At 44.0% G+C, this 12,758-nt stretch overlaps 1 protein-coding gene across 1 annotated transcript in view; it reads left to right on the plus strand.

Moving 5' to 3' along the window:
- Positions 1–12,758, plus strand: part of LOC308139588 (vacuole membrane protein 1-like) — a gene marked incomplete at its 5' end in the record, with an annotated part of 58,902 nt that overhangs the window by 3,396 nt on the left and 42,748 nt on the right. Inside the window, 2 exons of the mRNA XM_080509050.1 lie at positions 1,686–1,776; positions 2,931–3,041. Coding sequence (XP_080365176.1) covers positions 1,686–1,776; positions 2,931–3,041 — 202 coding nt within the window. The remainder of the gene's footprint in view (positions 1–1,685; positions 1,777–2,930; positions 3,042–12,758) is intronic.

Here is a 12,758-nt window from a genome sequence, read left to right on the forward strand (position 1 = left end):
TTGTGTATATTTTTACAAACTCAGAGAGCGTGACAGAGAGAGAGAGAGAGAGAAATTTGCTTAAAAAAAAAGAAATCTTTTTTTTTTGGGAGGGGACATTTTTCAAAATGGTTTGGCCGGATTGGAACCTCTTGTGGATCAATTTTAGCCTTACATTTGACACCCTTGCAATTAAAGCAATAACACAATGAGCAGTACTTTTATTTTAGAATTTTAGTTCAGTTTTCAGTGTCATTTTTAAACTTTGTAAGCGAGTTAGTTTTGACCTATGGGCTGTGTTTCTGTCATAGAAAGACCCCTTTTTCATCAAAATTAATAATAAAACGTATTGGTGGTAATCATAATGATCCGAAATCCATACAGAATGTCGTGAAAATATGTAACCTCAGTATGACGTAAAATAGGTAATCTTACAGTCACACTGCACACCAATATCAGGTTATTCTGATCGCCTTATCTTTGACTGATGAAGTATTTACGTCACAGTCTACAGCACTTCCAAGAAACATTCCCTTGTTATGATGCTGCTTCCACCATGCCTTTATACTAATGCTGTCTTTCCCACGGTCGCCTGCGATCAGAGGTAACACTTGTTGTACAGTCTCGCTCACGTCAGCTGCAGAAGCTTTTTCTCTCATGTGTGACGACGGCATCCCCCCCCCGGAGGCTGTTTTTTATTTTTATTTTTTTCACATGGATCATCATCATCTTACTGTTTCATAATCACGAAGCAGTTAAACACTCACTCACACTTCCAGAAGTCTTCACAACAAGGTTTTTCCACACAAAAACAAATAGCCATTTATTTTTTTTTAAACTGTTTTGCTTTACTTGTTTTACTGTTTTATAGCATATTGTTTTGGTTTCGGGACGAGAGCACCCACTGGTGGCAAAACGGCATGATTTTCAGCGTTTTTGACGTTTCTGTGTAAAATGGACGTCGTTTTCAGAACATTGCCGTGTGAACGTGGAACTTTTTTGAAACAGAAACACAAAAACGATGCATTTTCAGTTGTCACCTTAATAATATATGCATATATATATATATATATATATATATATATAAGTCAGTGAAAAGTCCGGCGTGCACGTTTTTACAAACTCACCTTTACACTCACAAACACATTATTTCATAATTTAGGTAGCTGGTTTTCCAAACGCACGACAAGCTAAACAAAATCAATTAAAACCTTTTATTTCTACTGAAATACGGACTATTTTTCTTATTTTAACCTGGCTGGTTTCCACCTGTCCGGCTGTAAGTTTGACTCCGTTTCGCCGTCAGGTTCCCTTGCATGAAATTCCACTTTCGTTCCCACGCCTTTAGCAGGAGTTTGAGGTGGTCCACCACATTCTCCAATGGCACGGAGCCGAATTCATGGGCATAGCTGCTGCACTGGGTCGCGTTGAACTGCGCAGGTGTTCCCTGGTTGAGCGTCCGGGGCGCCGCATCACGCCAACATCTGCTTCACTTATTGCCTACCAATCAGCGACGACCAGTGAGGACTTGTTTTCCAGAAGATCTCCTTTTTTTTTTTCCCCCCCTTCCCGACACGCTCTCAACCCACGCTTTCCCGTAATGTCTTGCGTTCTGACTTTCTCCTCCCCGTTCGCATGTCGCCTCTCACCTCGGCCCACTTGGCCCGTACAATTCATTCGCTATCTCCCTGTCCTCCATCACCCAGGCTCTGGCGGCAGCGACAGACTGCGCTCGGCCTGCTGATCCTGCTGATCTTCTTCGTCACTGCCTACCGTGTGGAGGGAGCGCACCAGAAGGTGACCGCATACTTTACATCTGTTTGCGATTGTGCCGTAATGCTGTGCGAGAGGTCAGTGAACGTACGGGGTTGCCGCTCGCTTTCCACGCAATGAGATCTCGTGGCAGCGCACGCCTGATCAGATCTGTTTTTAGTAGACAGAGTACACACACACACACACACACACACACACCTCACATTTGCTTGATTACTGTAAACGCTTTTATCCGTTGGGGATTGTATTGGAGTCATGCAGTTGAATCACAAGAGGCTGTGCTCTATAAATGACTGCCCCCCCCCCCCCCCCCCCTTCTTCTTCTTCTTCTTCTTCCTGTAGTAGTCTGAAGCCCTCTGCTGTCATAAAACCGTTTTTTTCCCCCTCCCCTGCATTTATATGTCAAGTTGTGTAATCATTTCTCAGCAACTCCACGTAACAATCTCCAATAGCTGGCACTCCACTTCCCAGCAGTCTGCCAGCGAGGAGAGGTGGAGAGTACATGCTGTTTTTGTTTTGCTGGGTTTCCTGGGAAGTAGAGTTTTAGGTCAGAGGCCCCCCTTCCTCCTCCTCCTCCTCCTCTTCCTCCTCCTTCACTCCTCTGCCTCCTTTACCCCTCAGTCCCCTCCCTGCTTCCCGTAATCTACACACTCCATATTTCCTCCCGAAAAACAACCTGCTTTTGTCACCACAAGTGTGAATGAGGCGATAAGATGGAGGGATGAGCAGGGGGACAGTGAGGAGGGGAGATCTCTCGCTCGCTCTCTCTCTCTCTGCAAGTTGTGTAAGAGTTTGGCTGCCACCAAAAAGAATAATGGTGCCGTTCTTCTTGTCAGCGTGCTGAACACTCCTTCCCTACGGCTCTTGTCCTCCACAACTCAACAACAACTTCTGTCTCTACAGACTCCTCTCTTCCTCTTCCTCCGCCACTCACTTGCCCTCTCCCACCCTTTTTAAAGTGCCCTCTTGTTGTTGCACACTTTCACTCTCGTACCTTCTCTCACTCTGCCTCCGTCTCTCCCTCCCCTCAGAGCGCTCCCCCCCCCTCCTCCCTCCCTGCCTCACCCCCCCCCCCCCCCTCCCTCCCTGCCTCACCCCCCCCCCCCCCTTGTTTTGCTCACACTCTATGCATGTGTCTCTGCCATGTGGTTGACCGTCCCTCTCTCTGGCCCCTGCAGTATGTGCGCTACATGGAGACGAAGACGCTGTGGTGCGCCTACTGGGTCGGCCTGGGCATCCTCTCCTCCGTGGGCCTCGGCACCGGCCTGCACACCTTCCTCCTCTACCTGGTAAGACGGCGCGAGTCCCCGACGGCCACGCTCCCACGCCGCCAGCCAGCCGCCAGCCAGAAGCACATTTTTATGACTGGGCTTCCAACTCGCAGCACAGCAGTGGATGATGGTGGTGGCGGAGTGACGCAGGTCTTAAAAAGGGGGGGGGCTGTGTTGATGTTGTTGTTAAGTTGTTGCCAGGGGGGGGGGGGGGGGGGGGGTGTGACAAGATAGTTACTGAAAGCTGTTTTTTTTTTTTTTTTTTTTAATAGGTATTTGCAGCAGTTGCATATGCGAGCGTGTCAGTACGGGTTTGCGTGCGCGTGCATTTCGGAGCGGGGCGGAGATGAATAGACTCGGTGGAAGCCGCACTGTTTTGACAGGCAGTCCAGGAACAATCGCACTCGCTGACCCCTCTGACTGAGTGCACATGAGGATAAAAACACCCCCCCCCCCCCTCTCCTTCTCTCTCTCTCTCTCTGAACTCTTTCTCCTTCTTGCTCCCCACTGTGTTGCTCACTCTCACTTTATCTCCTTTTTAAAAAAAATATGTCTCCTCTTCTCTCTTTGCTTGTTTGTGTGTGGGGACGTAGTCCCGATCAGACCAGGGTCCCAAAACATCTGCTTGTCTTCACTGCTCAGAGTCCATCTGTCAACAGGGGAGTCCACTGTCACACTTGTTTGCCCTCGCCCAGTGGAGCTGAACTAGAAACCTTCCTTGAAGTGTGTGTCCTCCATTCCACTAGGTTTTTTTTTTTGTTTTTTTTAATTCTAAAAGCCAAACTTGAGCCCTCCAAAATGTAATTCGAGAGTTTTTTTTCTTTTTTTTTTCCTGGCTTAGTGGCGCAGATCTTATTTATTTAGATTTATTTATTTTTTTTTCTGGAAGGATGTCACCATCTAGTGAGCGTGGCTGCTACTGCAGGTTTCGGTGTCATTGAGTTCACGACAGAACTTGGTGCTCTTTCGCTGGAGCTGCTGTCGTGCATTTTTTTTTTTTTTTTTTTTTTTTACAGAGTTGGACTGATAATGGCCCGTGAAGGTCGATCCCGGTGCCGATAGTTTGGGGGTTTTAATCTATCCCTCGCCCATTTCTGCATTTTCAATGAAGATTTTTCTGATAAGGATGTTTAATTTCATCACATGGCTTCACCAAGATCACATGTGAGTGGATTGGAAATGCTTCTTTGGCTTCAGGTTAATGAGTTTAAATGACATAACAATGCTTCTTGAACAGTTGAATTGTTTTATTTGACTATGAGATGAACGAGTGACTCAAAAGTTGCTCTCAAGAGTGAATTTCTCTCTGTGTGTTTGCCCTTTGATGGACTGGTGACCCGTCCAGGATGCCCTCTGCCTTCACCACATGGGTCAGCTGGGACCCAGTCCAACCAACCCCACTAAAATAAGTTGGATGAAGTGGTCGGCTTTTTGGCAGCCGTGCAATTAAGCGCGTAGCCTCGTGTTGACCCGAGTTGTTATTCTAACCTTGTTTATGTAAGATCTCATATTGGCTTCCTTTATTCAACAGAGAGGCACAAGCCAGGAGCACAGAAACACTGCAGCTCCTCTCCTGATCAAATCCACATTCTTCAGTGCTTCTCGTTCAGTTTCTGTGTCCTGATAACACGTTTCTCTTTTCTGTCGGCGAAAGATGCGTCGTTCTATTTTTAGGATCTGGGACTCTGCGAGCGATTGTAACCGGAACAAACGGTCGAGACACTTTTCTTCCCCGTCCGTCAGACTTTGCAGTGACGGTGAACAAGGTAATTGTTGGGAGTGAGTGTGTTTACAGAGAAACACCGACACAAAATGCTCTTCAGCTGGTTTACTCGGTGCGCCCGCCGTAGACTTGCACCTCCTCACGGGAGGAGGCGTTGTGTAATATGTCATTGAGTTCAGGCACTGAGCTGCATGATGAGAAACTGACCTGAGAGCAGATCTCAGGCAGCGAGTATCATTGATTAGCATTGATTTCTTGACCTGGAGAACAGGAGCTTTGTGAATCCATTCCAGATTTCTTACATTTTTACACGCGGGACACGCAGTCACATGTTCACAACTGTTAGCAATTTAGAGTCACCGCGTGACTTAACAAGCATGTGTGTGGACTGTGAGAGAAAAGCTCCACTGAGGCGCAGAGAGAACATGCAAACTGAAAACTGGAAGTCAGACAACTGTTGAGGGGAATCCACAGTTGCAGCGAAAAAGAAAGTTCATTATGTCATAAACCGGGGATGTCGATAGATGTGAAACAGAACCATAATCGGCCTCGAATTTACACTTTATTGTTTTTATTTGTTGTGGCGCAGAGTTTACGTGATGAAAATGTCCATAATTTTTGCAAAAACCAAATGATTACTGTGTGAAATTGCAACAATCTCAACATAAAGTTAATTTTGATGATTCTGGTGCTAATTACGGTGAAATGTTCCAAAACAAACCCCAAAACTTCTCCTATTGCATTTTTCATGCTTTTACAAACTTGACTACGTGACTTTCAAGCTAATGCGAGTTTGCTATCTTTCATGGCAGCATCACTGATATATCAACTCAGGTCTCAGTTTTGTGTTTTCTCCACTATTCTTAAGACATTTTCTAAACAAAAATATGTGTTTTCTTTGAAGTTTTTACAATTTTGGCCCAATTAGAGCCTCTTGTGGATCAATTTTTGCCCACAGGCCTTATATTTTACACCCCTGCTCTGAGCCATAACAATTTTCTATATTGATTTACATAAGACGGGGTTTTTTTCCTCACTTTATTTCAAATTCTAATCGTTATGAAAGCATGGAAAGTTGTGCTTAGTGGGCTCTGGGAAATCAAAAATAATACTGTATATTAGAATTGCTATGATTGGGAAGATGTGATTGATAAATGTAAAGCTTGTTTTGCTGTGAACATTGTTTCGTAATAACCTCGTTCATTCTTCGTCAAGGCCAGTAGAGGGTGCCAGTGATCTTCAGACGTCAAGTAACAGTACAGTGCCTGAAATGGGTTATTGGGTCAATATGTTGAGATCAGCTATTAACATTTTGCACATACAAAGTTGTCTGTTCTCTGGAAAACAGAGGAGTGGCAGATGTGTGGATTTACGTTTTGAAATTGTGCTTCATGTGCTGGCTTTCTGCAAGGTGCAGAACGTGAAACTTTCCCAGCTGTTCCGTTTCTGATTTAAATTTCAGTTTTTGAAGAGATTTTTTTTTTCTTCCCTCAATCAGTTATAGAAAACACGAGTTCCTGATACCGACATTGAGAATCTTGCACAAGGTGCTTTGTAAGACCTGAACCTCCTACGTCAGTGTTTTTCAACCACTGTGCCGCGGCACACTGGTGTACCACGAGATCTAGTCAGGTGTGCCATGGGAAATGATCCAATTTCACATTTTTTTCTAAAAAAACATTTGCTCTCACAGCGACAGTGTGTTGCAGAGTAATCATGTATAAATACTCTTCGCCACTAGGTGGCAGCACAGAACTTTGCCGTTGAAATCAAAACTGAAAGACGTCAGTGGGGTTAATGTCCACCTCCTGCTCCCATCTTGTATCAAAGTGCTGTGTCAGTGACGGTGATGGAGAAGTTTTTGAAAAGGAAGAATGCTAACCAGGATCTCAGCTCTGTGTTCATCCAAACAGGCCCAGGTATCACACTGAGTGAGTAAAAATTAAAAAAAAGGAAATTGGGAAATACTTTTTTTCTGTATTTATTTGATTCCTGTTGATAAAGTATTGATGAGAATGACTTTATATTGTTAATATAGTGGTATAGTGGTGGTGTGCCTCGAGTTTTTTTCCAAAGAAAAAAAGTGTGACTTGGCTCAAAAAAAGGTTGAAAGACACTGTCCTACATCACAAGTGTCACACTTCGTCAGTACCGCGGGGCCACCAGCAGAGGGGGCCGTTGAGCCGGCGGCGGGCAGAACGTCCTGGCGGATGAATGTGGAGCAGAAGTGGCAGCTCTCCTGTTCCCTGACATGAGCAATTGGTGCCCTGCGTCTCCTCTCTGTGTCCGCATCCTGCTGGGACGGCGGGAGATCATTGTACATGGTTCAGGGCTGGTTAATGGAGAAAGATAAAACGCTTGCAGCTCAGGCGTAGAAAAGGAAGAAGAAGAAGGGGAGGGGAAAAAAAAAAAAAAAAGGCCCACTTGGCACATCATCAAGTGTATTTTATCCAGCTGCTCCGAGAGAGGAGGTAGTGGGCGGGCGCTTACAATACACACCATGAAAACAATGAAATCACGCAGGAACAGGAGAGGGATCTCATTTCGCCAGGGTCCCGCAGAGGCGAGGATTAGCGCTCGCGTTCCCCGAGTCCTGCACCTGTGCGTCTATCTGCTGTAATGACTGTCAAGATCACAAGCACGAGTGGGATCGGACATCATTCACACTTTTTTTTTTTTTTGTTTCTCTCTCTCTGGAGCCCTCGTTGTGGAGCGACAACTGGTGTCACTGCTCTCATAAATCCTCTTTTAACTGACAAAAAAAAAAAAAAAAAAAAGGGTGAGCAGTTGAGTGTGACTCTTGACTGCTCGGGAATGCTGTAAATATTTTAGAAGAGAGCTCATCTGAGTCACCCACCGTTAAATTACTCTCAGTAAATGGCTGTTGCCATTAAGTCATTATGGGCAGCATGAAAATTGTTGTGCCCGCCGTCAAAATCAACAGAAACAAAGAATTAAAGTCATTATAATTGCAGCGGCGCACGTTGCTGTTTACATAATAGAGGATCTGTTTTTTTTCCCCTCTCTCCCTCCTTTGCTTGGATTAGTTTTTGAGTAAGAGGTGTACATGATATCCTCACGTTAGCATAAATGTCAGCCGTCGCTGGAAAAAGAACAAAAAACATCTTAGCTTGTTTGCATATGATTTATGATTTCGAGCGCCATGTTTTCCACCAGAAGTTTTTTGCTAAATTACACATTCCACGAGATGGTTTTTGTTGAATGCGCAGAGCAAGCTCTCATTAGTTTTCGGTTGTATGTTATTACTAGTGGAACAGCTTTATTTTGATCATTGAATCCCGTCAAGACACCGAGAACCTCAAAGTTGTTTCGTTAAATACGACGAACTCGCGTTTTCACTGTAAGTCTTGAATTTTTGAGACGCATTTATTCAAGGTTGGTCTAAATTGGGATTAGAGAGTAATGCAAATCGAAGATACGACAACATATATCAGTTAAAGAGCTCAATTTCAACTTGGAGACTATGAATATAACAAGAAAAGACCAAATCAAATTAAACTGATCTGTGTTATTTATTTTTATGATAAAGAAAAAAAAAATAAGTACATAGAAGAAAAAAAACTTTTATTGAGTAAATCATACATTTGTGTCAGTGAATACATGACTGAACGGATCTGAAATGTTAAGTAAGCTTCAGTGTTAATCCATCAGTGTAACAGTGCGCAACTGGTGCGACAATCTATAAAGACCCACAGGAGATCGTATAGATTTTTTTACTGTAGATCCTGACAACTAGATCTTGTATTGTGAAAAAGATTGGAGGGAAAAGCTGTGTTCTACTTAAAAGATCAGGGAATAATTGTAACAAAGTACTTCATTAGTATTAATGTTACTTGTAATGTCACTTTTGTCCATCACTTTGCTTCTAGTAAGAAATCTGCTGTAATCTCTCACCTGTAAAACAGGAGGGCCCCCTCTCACACACGCACACACACACACACACACACACACACACACACACACACACACACACACACACACACACACACACACACACACACACACACACGTGTTTTTCCACTGCCTTCATTGTCCTCCCGTCACTCACTGGGTTGTCGATAAGAATCATCAGCGATGAAGACTCCCTAAAGAAGTTCAACGCTTGATTGCGGAGCGCCACGTTGAGATTATTGTAACTTTCCAATGTTCAAACAATCGTGACTCAGCACAGCACAACCGCCCCGCTGCTCTCCAAAGAGAGAAGTGATACCCAGAGCACGAGTGACGCGTCGGGATCGGGTTCAGCGTTTGTTTGAAAAGCTGAAAAGCTCCTCTTGAGTCACCGCTGGCCGGCAGTAACGGATCTCACACTTTAACTTGAAGCGCCTCTTAAATTCAATTTGAGGCCTTTAATTTTTAACTACATCTAGATAGGGTGTCAGAACTTTATCGCGTTGGGACGCCGGATTACGCACGTACTATAAAGACAGACCGGTTGGACATTTTACACTGAGCTGCAGCTGTGCAGGGATTTGGCAGATAGTTTTGATTCAGATACAGAATGGCTTAGAGTTGCAGCACAAATGCTTTCATTCATGATTTTGGGTTTTTTTTGTTGTTGTTTATTTTTTTTCTTTTTACCCAAATCATTTATAAATTTGCTCCCTCATAAGGTTTGGAGACACGATTCTTCTCAAACATCTTGTGACTTACTCATCTTCACCAAACCCCTTAAAGAGGAACGCCAGAGATGCCGAAATGTGTGTGTGTGTGTGTGTGTGTGTGTGTGTGTGTGTCTGTGTCTGTGTCTGTGTCTGTGTCTGTGTGTGTGTGTGTGTGTGTGTGTGTGTGTGTGTGTGTGTGTGTGTGTGTGTGTGTGTGTGTGTGTGTGTGTGTGTCTGTGTGTGTGTGTGAGATACATACTTCAGATGGCTAAAGTGTGAGTTACGACTGAGAAGGTATTGCGCACACACACACACACACACACACACACACACACACACACACACACACACACACACACACACACACACACACACACACACACCAAGTGGGCTTAGTCTGGAATGGCACCAGCAACCGTCCCAGAACAAACCAATATGCTGCGTGACCTCGGCAGTTGTTTCCTTTCATTCCTCTCTTCTTCTGTATCCAAACTTTTGTCATGAAAGTCGGCCGTATCCGTCATTCAGTGCTTTTGCATCAGCCACTGGATTTCTACGTCATCCTTTTTACAACTTTCAGCGACGGTAATAAGAGAACAATGGATTTTCTAAAAGATGCCAACAGGGTTTTCCTGTCGTTTTGGATAATTAAAGGACATTTAACCAACATATTGATATTTGCACATCACATTTGATTGTGAAATCGTTGTGTTTGAGGACTCAGCTCAATAATAGGTACGGATTTGATAAATGTGCGTTTCCCACGCAGGCAGCCTTTCCAGGTCCGGGTCTCACAGTGTCACAGTCAGCTGGGTTTGGCTCCAGCACCTCGCAGTCCTGAACTGGAAAGTGGAAAAGAAAATGGCTGCGTAGATGCCTCTCTGCCACAAAACAGGAAAATCTGCGATGCAGCTTGCCTTCTCAAAATAAGAGAAGAGCATATTTAGTTTGTTTTTTTTGTTTTTTTAATGAAATACAAACGTTCAAATGTGAGAAACCTGAGCTAAGGAACTTAACCTCAAAAATAATATTATTACTATCATCAAAATACTCCGCAATTGTTGCCAATAACCACTAATCACTTCCATTGTTTTCCGCTTTGGATTATACGTGGACAAATCTAATAGAAATAAGAATGTAATCAAATATAAAATAATAATTTGTGTCTTCAGTAATAACTCAATTTGAAGATTACATTTCAGTTCAATTACAAGTTGAATTCTCTGCCTTTATATTTGTTTTAATTTCATTTTAATAACTCTTATGAGAAGAATCATACACGTTAGATGCTTTATTTCATTTTAAATTGTTAATTGTTTCTCATTACAGCTTTATTGGGGTTAGCTCAAATTCATTTATTTATTTTTTAATGCATTGAAAATGCTGCAATATCAGACAAGTAATGTCAGGAATCTGTTGCACGGTCGGAGGTCCGGCTGAGCGCGTCCGCTCGGGGGAGAGTTCCGAACATGAAGTCATATGGGAAAACCACATGGATAAATCACCAGGACCAACCCCACCAATTTGTGTGTGTGTGTGTGTGTGTGTGTGTGTTGTGTGTCTTTTGTGTGCATGTGCGTACTTACCACCCACTTGTAAACACCCCCGCCCCTCCTCCTCCTCTCCCGTGTCTCCCGCTCCATCGCTGGCCCCGGTCCAGCGTTCCACTACCTCCCTCCGAGATGCCCGGCCCGGGGCCCTCGCCATAACGAACTGCCCTCTAATGTTTGTCCTACTTTACCTCCAGCAGTCTCCCACCGTATGAAGTGGCGAGCAGGTTACGCTCGCCGGACCGTGTCTAATGCGCTCAAATGGCCCCTGACAACCACAGCGACCTGCTAATGACTGGACCGTCCTGTGGTTGTGGTTCCCTGAGAAACTGGTCAGCTTCTGGTCACCCATTAATGTCTGGTATGGGCTGCAGCGGCGAACGCGTTGCGCCGTCGTGCGGTGCGTCGGCCGAGGTTTTCACATGTCAAAACACATTGAAGCTGGGAGAAGGGATAAAGAGACAAAAGCAAGACTTCACTCTTGCTTGTTCTGCCTCCTGGGTGGGAATATTTAAAGTTTTGTTGGATGACATTTTGGACCTCGTAATAAACATTCACCTATACTTCAGCCAGCGTGTTCATATAACGAGGGATGTTGCCAAAAGCAAATGCATACATTATACCTGGGGTGTCAAAATAACTTTATTTGAGTGATCACATACACCCCAATGCTCCAATGCTCCAACGCTCCAGTCCAGTCACATGGGCTTTAAATACAATGCAACCTTTCAATGCAATTTTGTGTTTGCATCACTCCAAATTGAGTGCATTTTAAAAACTCTACACGTTCGGAAAACCCGAACATCAGAACACATTGAAGAAACACAAATGTGATCGGAACTTTTGGAAAAAAAGGCTCCTTAAGTGGAACTTTTTGAAAATGCTTGGACTCCAGCTCCGTAGATAAAGGGGAGAGATGCAACACACAACAGCACACACTAGTGGCCCGGCTGTATAACTACACAGATTTCAGCATTTGTCGCGTAAACCGGGCCTAAAAGAACCTTAATTAAACCTCTGGTCTTAATAGAGAAAAAGAAAAAAGAACCTAATATGAAAGCAGATGATGAAAAGTCTTGTAGCCATGATTTAGTATTTTACTTCCCGTGTTTATCGTCAAAATATTGTTTTGTCTCATTATAAATCTGCTGCGTTTCTTTTTGTTCTCAACTGTAGTTTGTGGTCCGACGATGTGAGAAGATAATCTCAGGCTGTCTGTGGTGCCCCCCCCCCCCCCCCATGTGACACCTGCTATCACTGTATTCTGCCATATCATGTATAATGATCAAACGTTTCACCACAGTTGCCTATATATATTTATTTGAATAAGCCAAATTCGCAGTTTATAGCTGCTTTAAAAATGATTGTAGATACCGTTACACTTTTACAGACAGTATATATAAAATGCAGTGTGAAAAAGTCCAGCAATATGTCAAGAAGCCCTGCTGACAACAAAAGCTGTTATACATTAACACTTTTTATCGTGAGGCTTTATGACACGGTAAGTTAGTTATGGTTAAAGTGTAAAGTGCTGTAACGTGAAATATGACAGCCGTAAATTGGAAAATGTGTCACATTGCGGGGCCCTTCATATAGCGTCACCGCTTTTCTTTCATCTCCACCGTCTCACGATAAACGTCGTCAACGCTGAGAGACTCTCGTGGCGACCAACAAGCCTTTGCATTTCTCTGGCATTGTTTGGGGAAATCCGGCCATTGGCGGGAGATGTTGGGGTAACTCGGCCTCTGGCTGTGACATTATGCTACGACTGTGTGCGTTTGTGTGTGCGTTACTGGACGCAACAGTTGCACAACCGGGATCCTCGCCGTCGCACACA

This window comes from Blennius ocellaris, assembly GCF_963422515.1.
Source record: "Blennius ocellaris genome assembly, chromosome: 14".
Classification (NCBI taxonomy): domain Eukaryota; kingdom Metazoa; phylum Chordata; class Actinopteri; order Blenniiformes; family Blenniidae; genus Blennius; species Blennius ocellaris.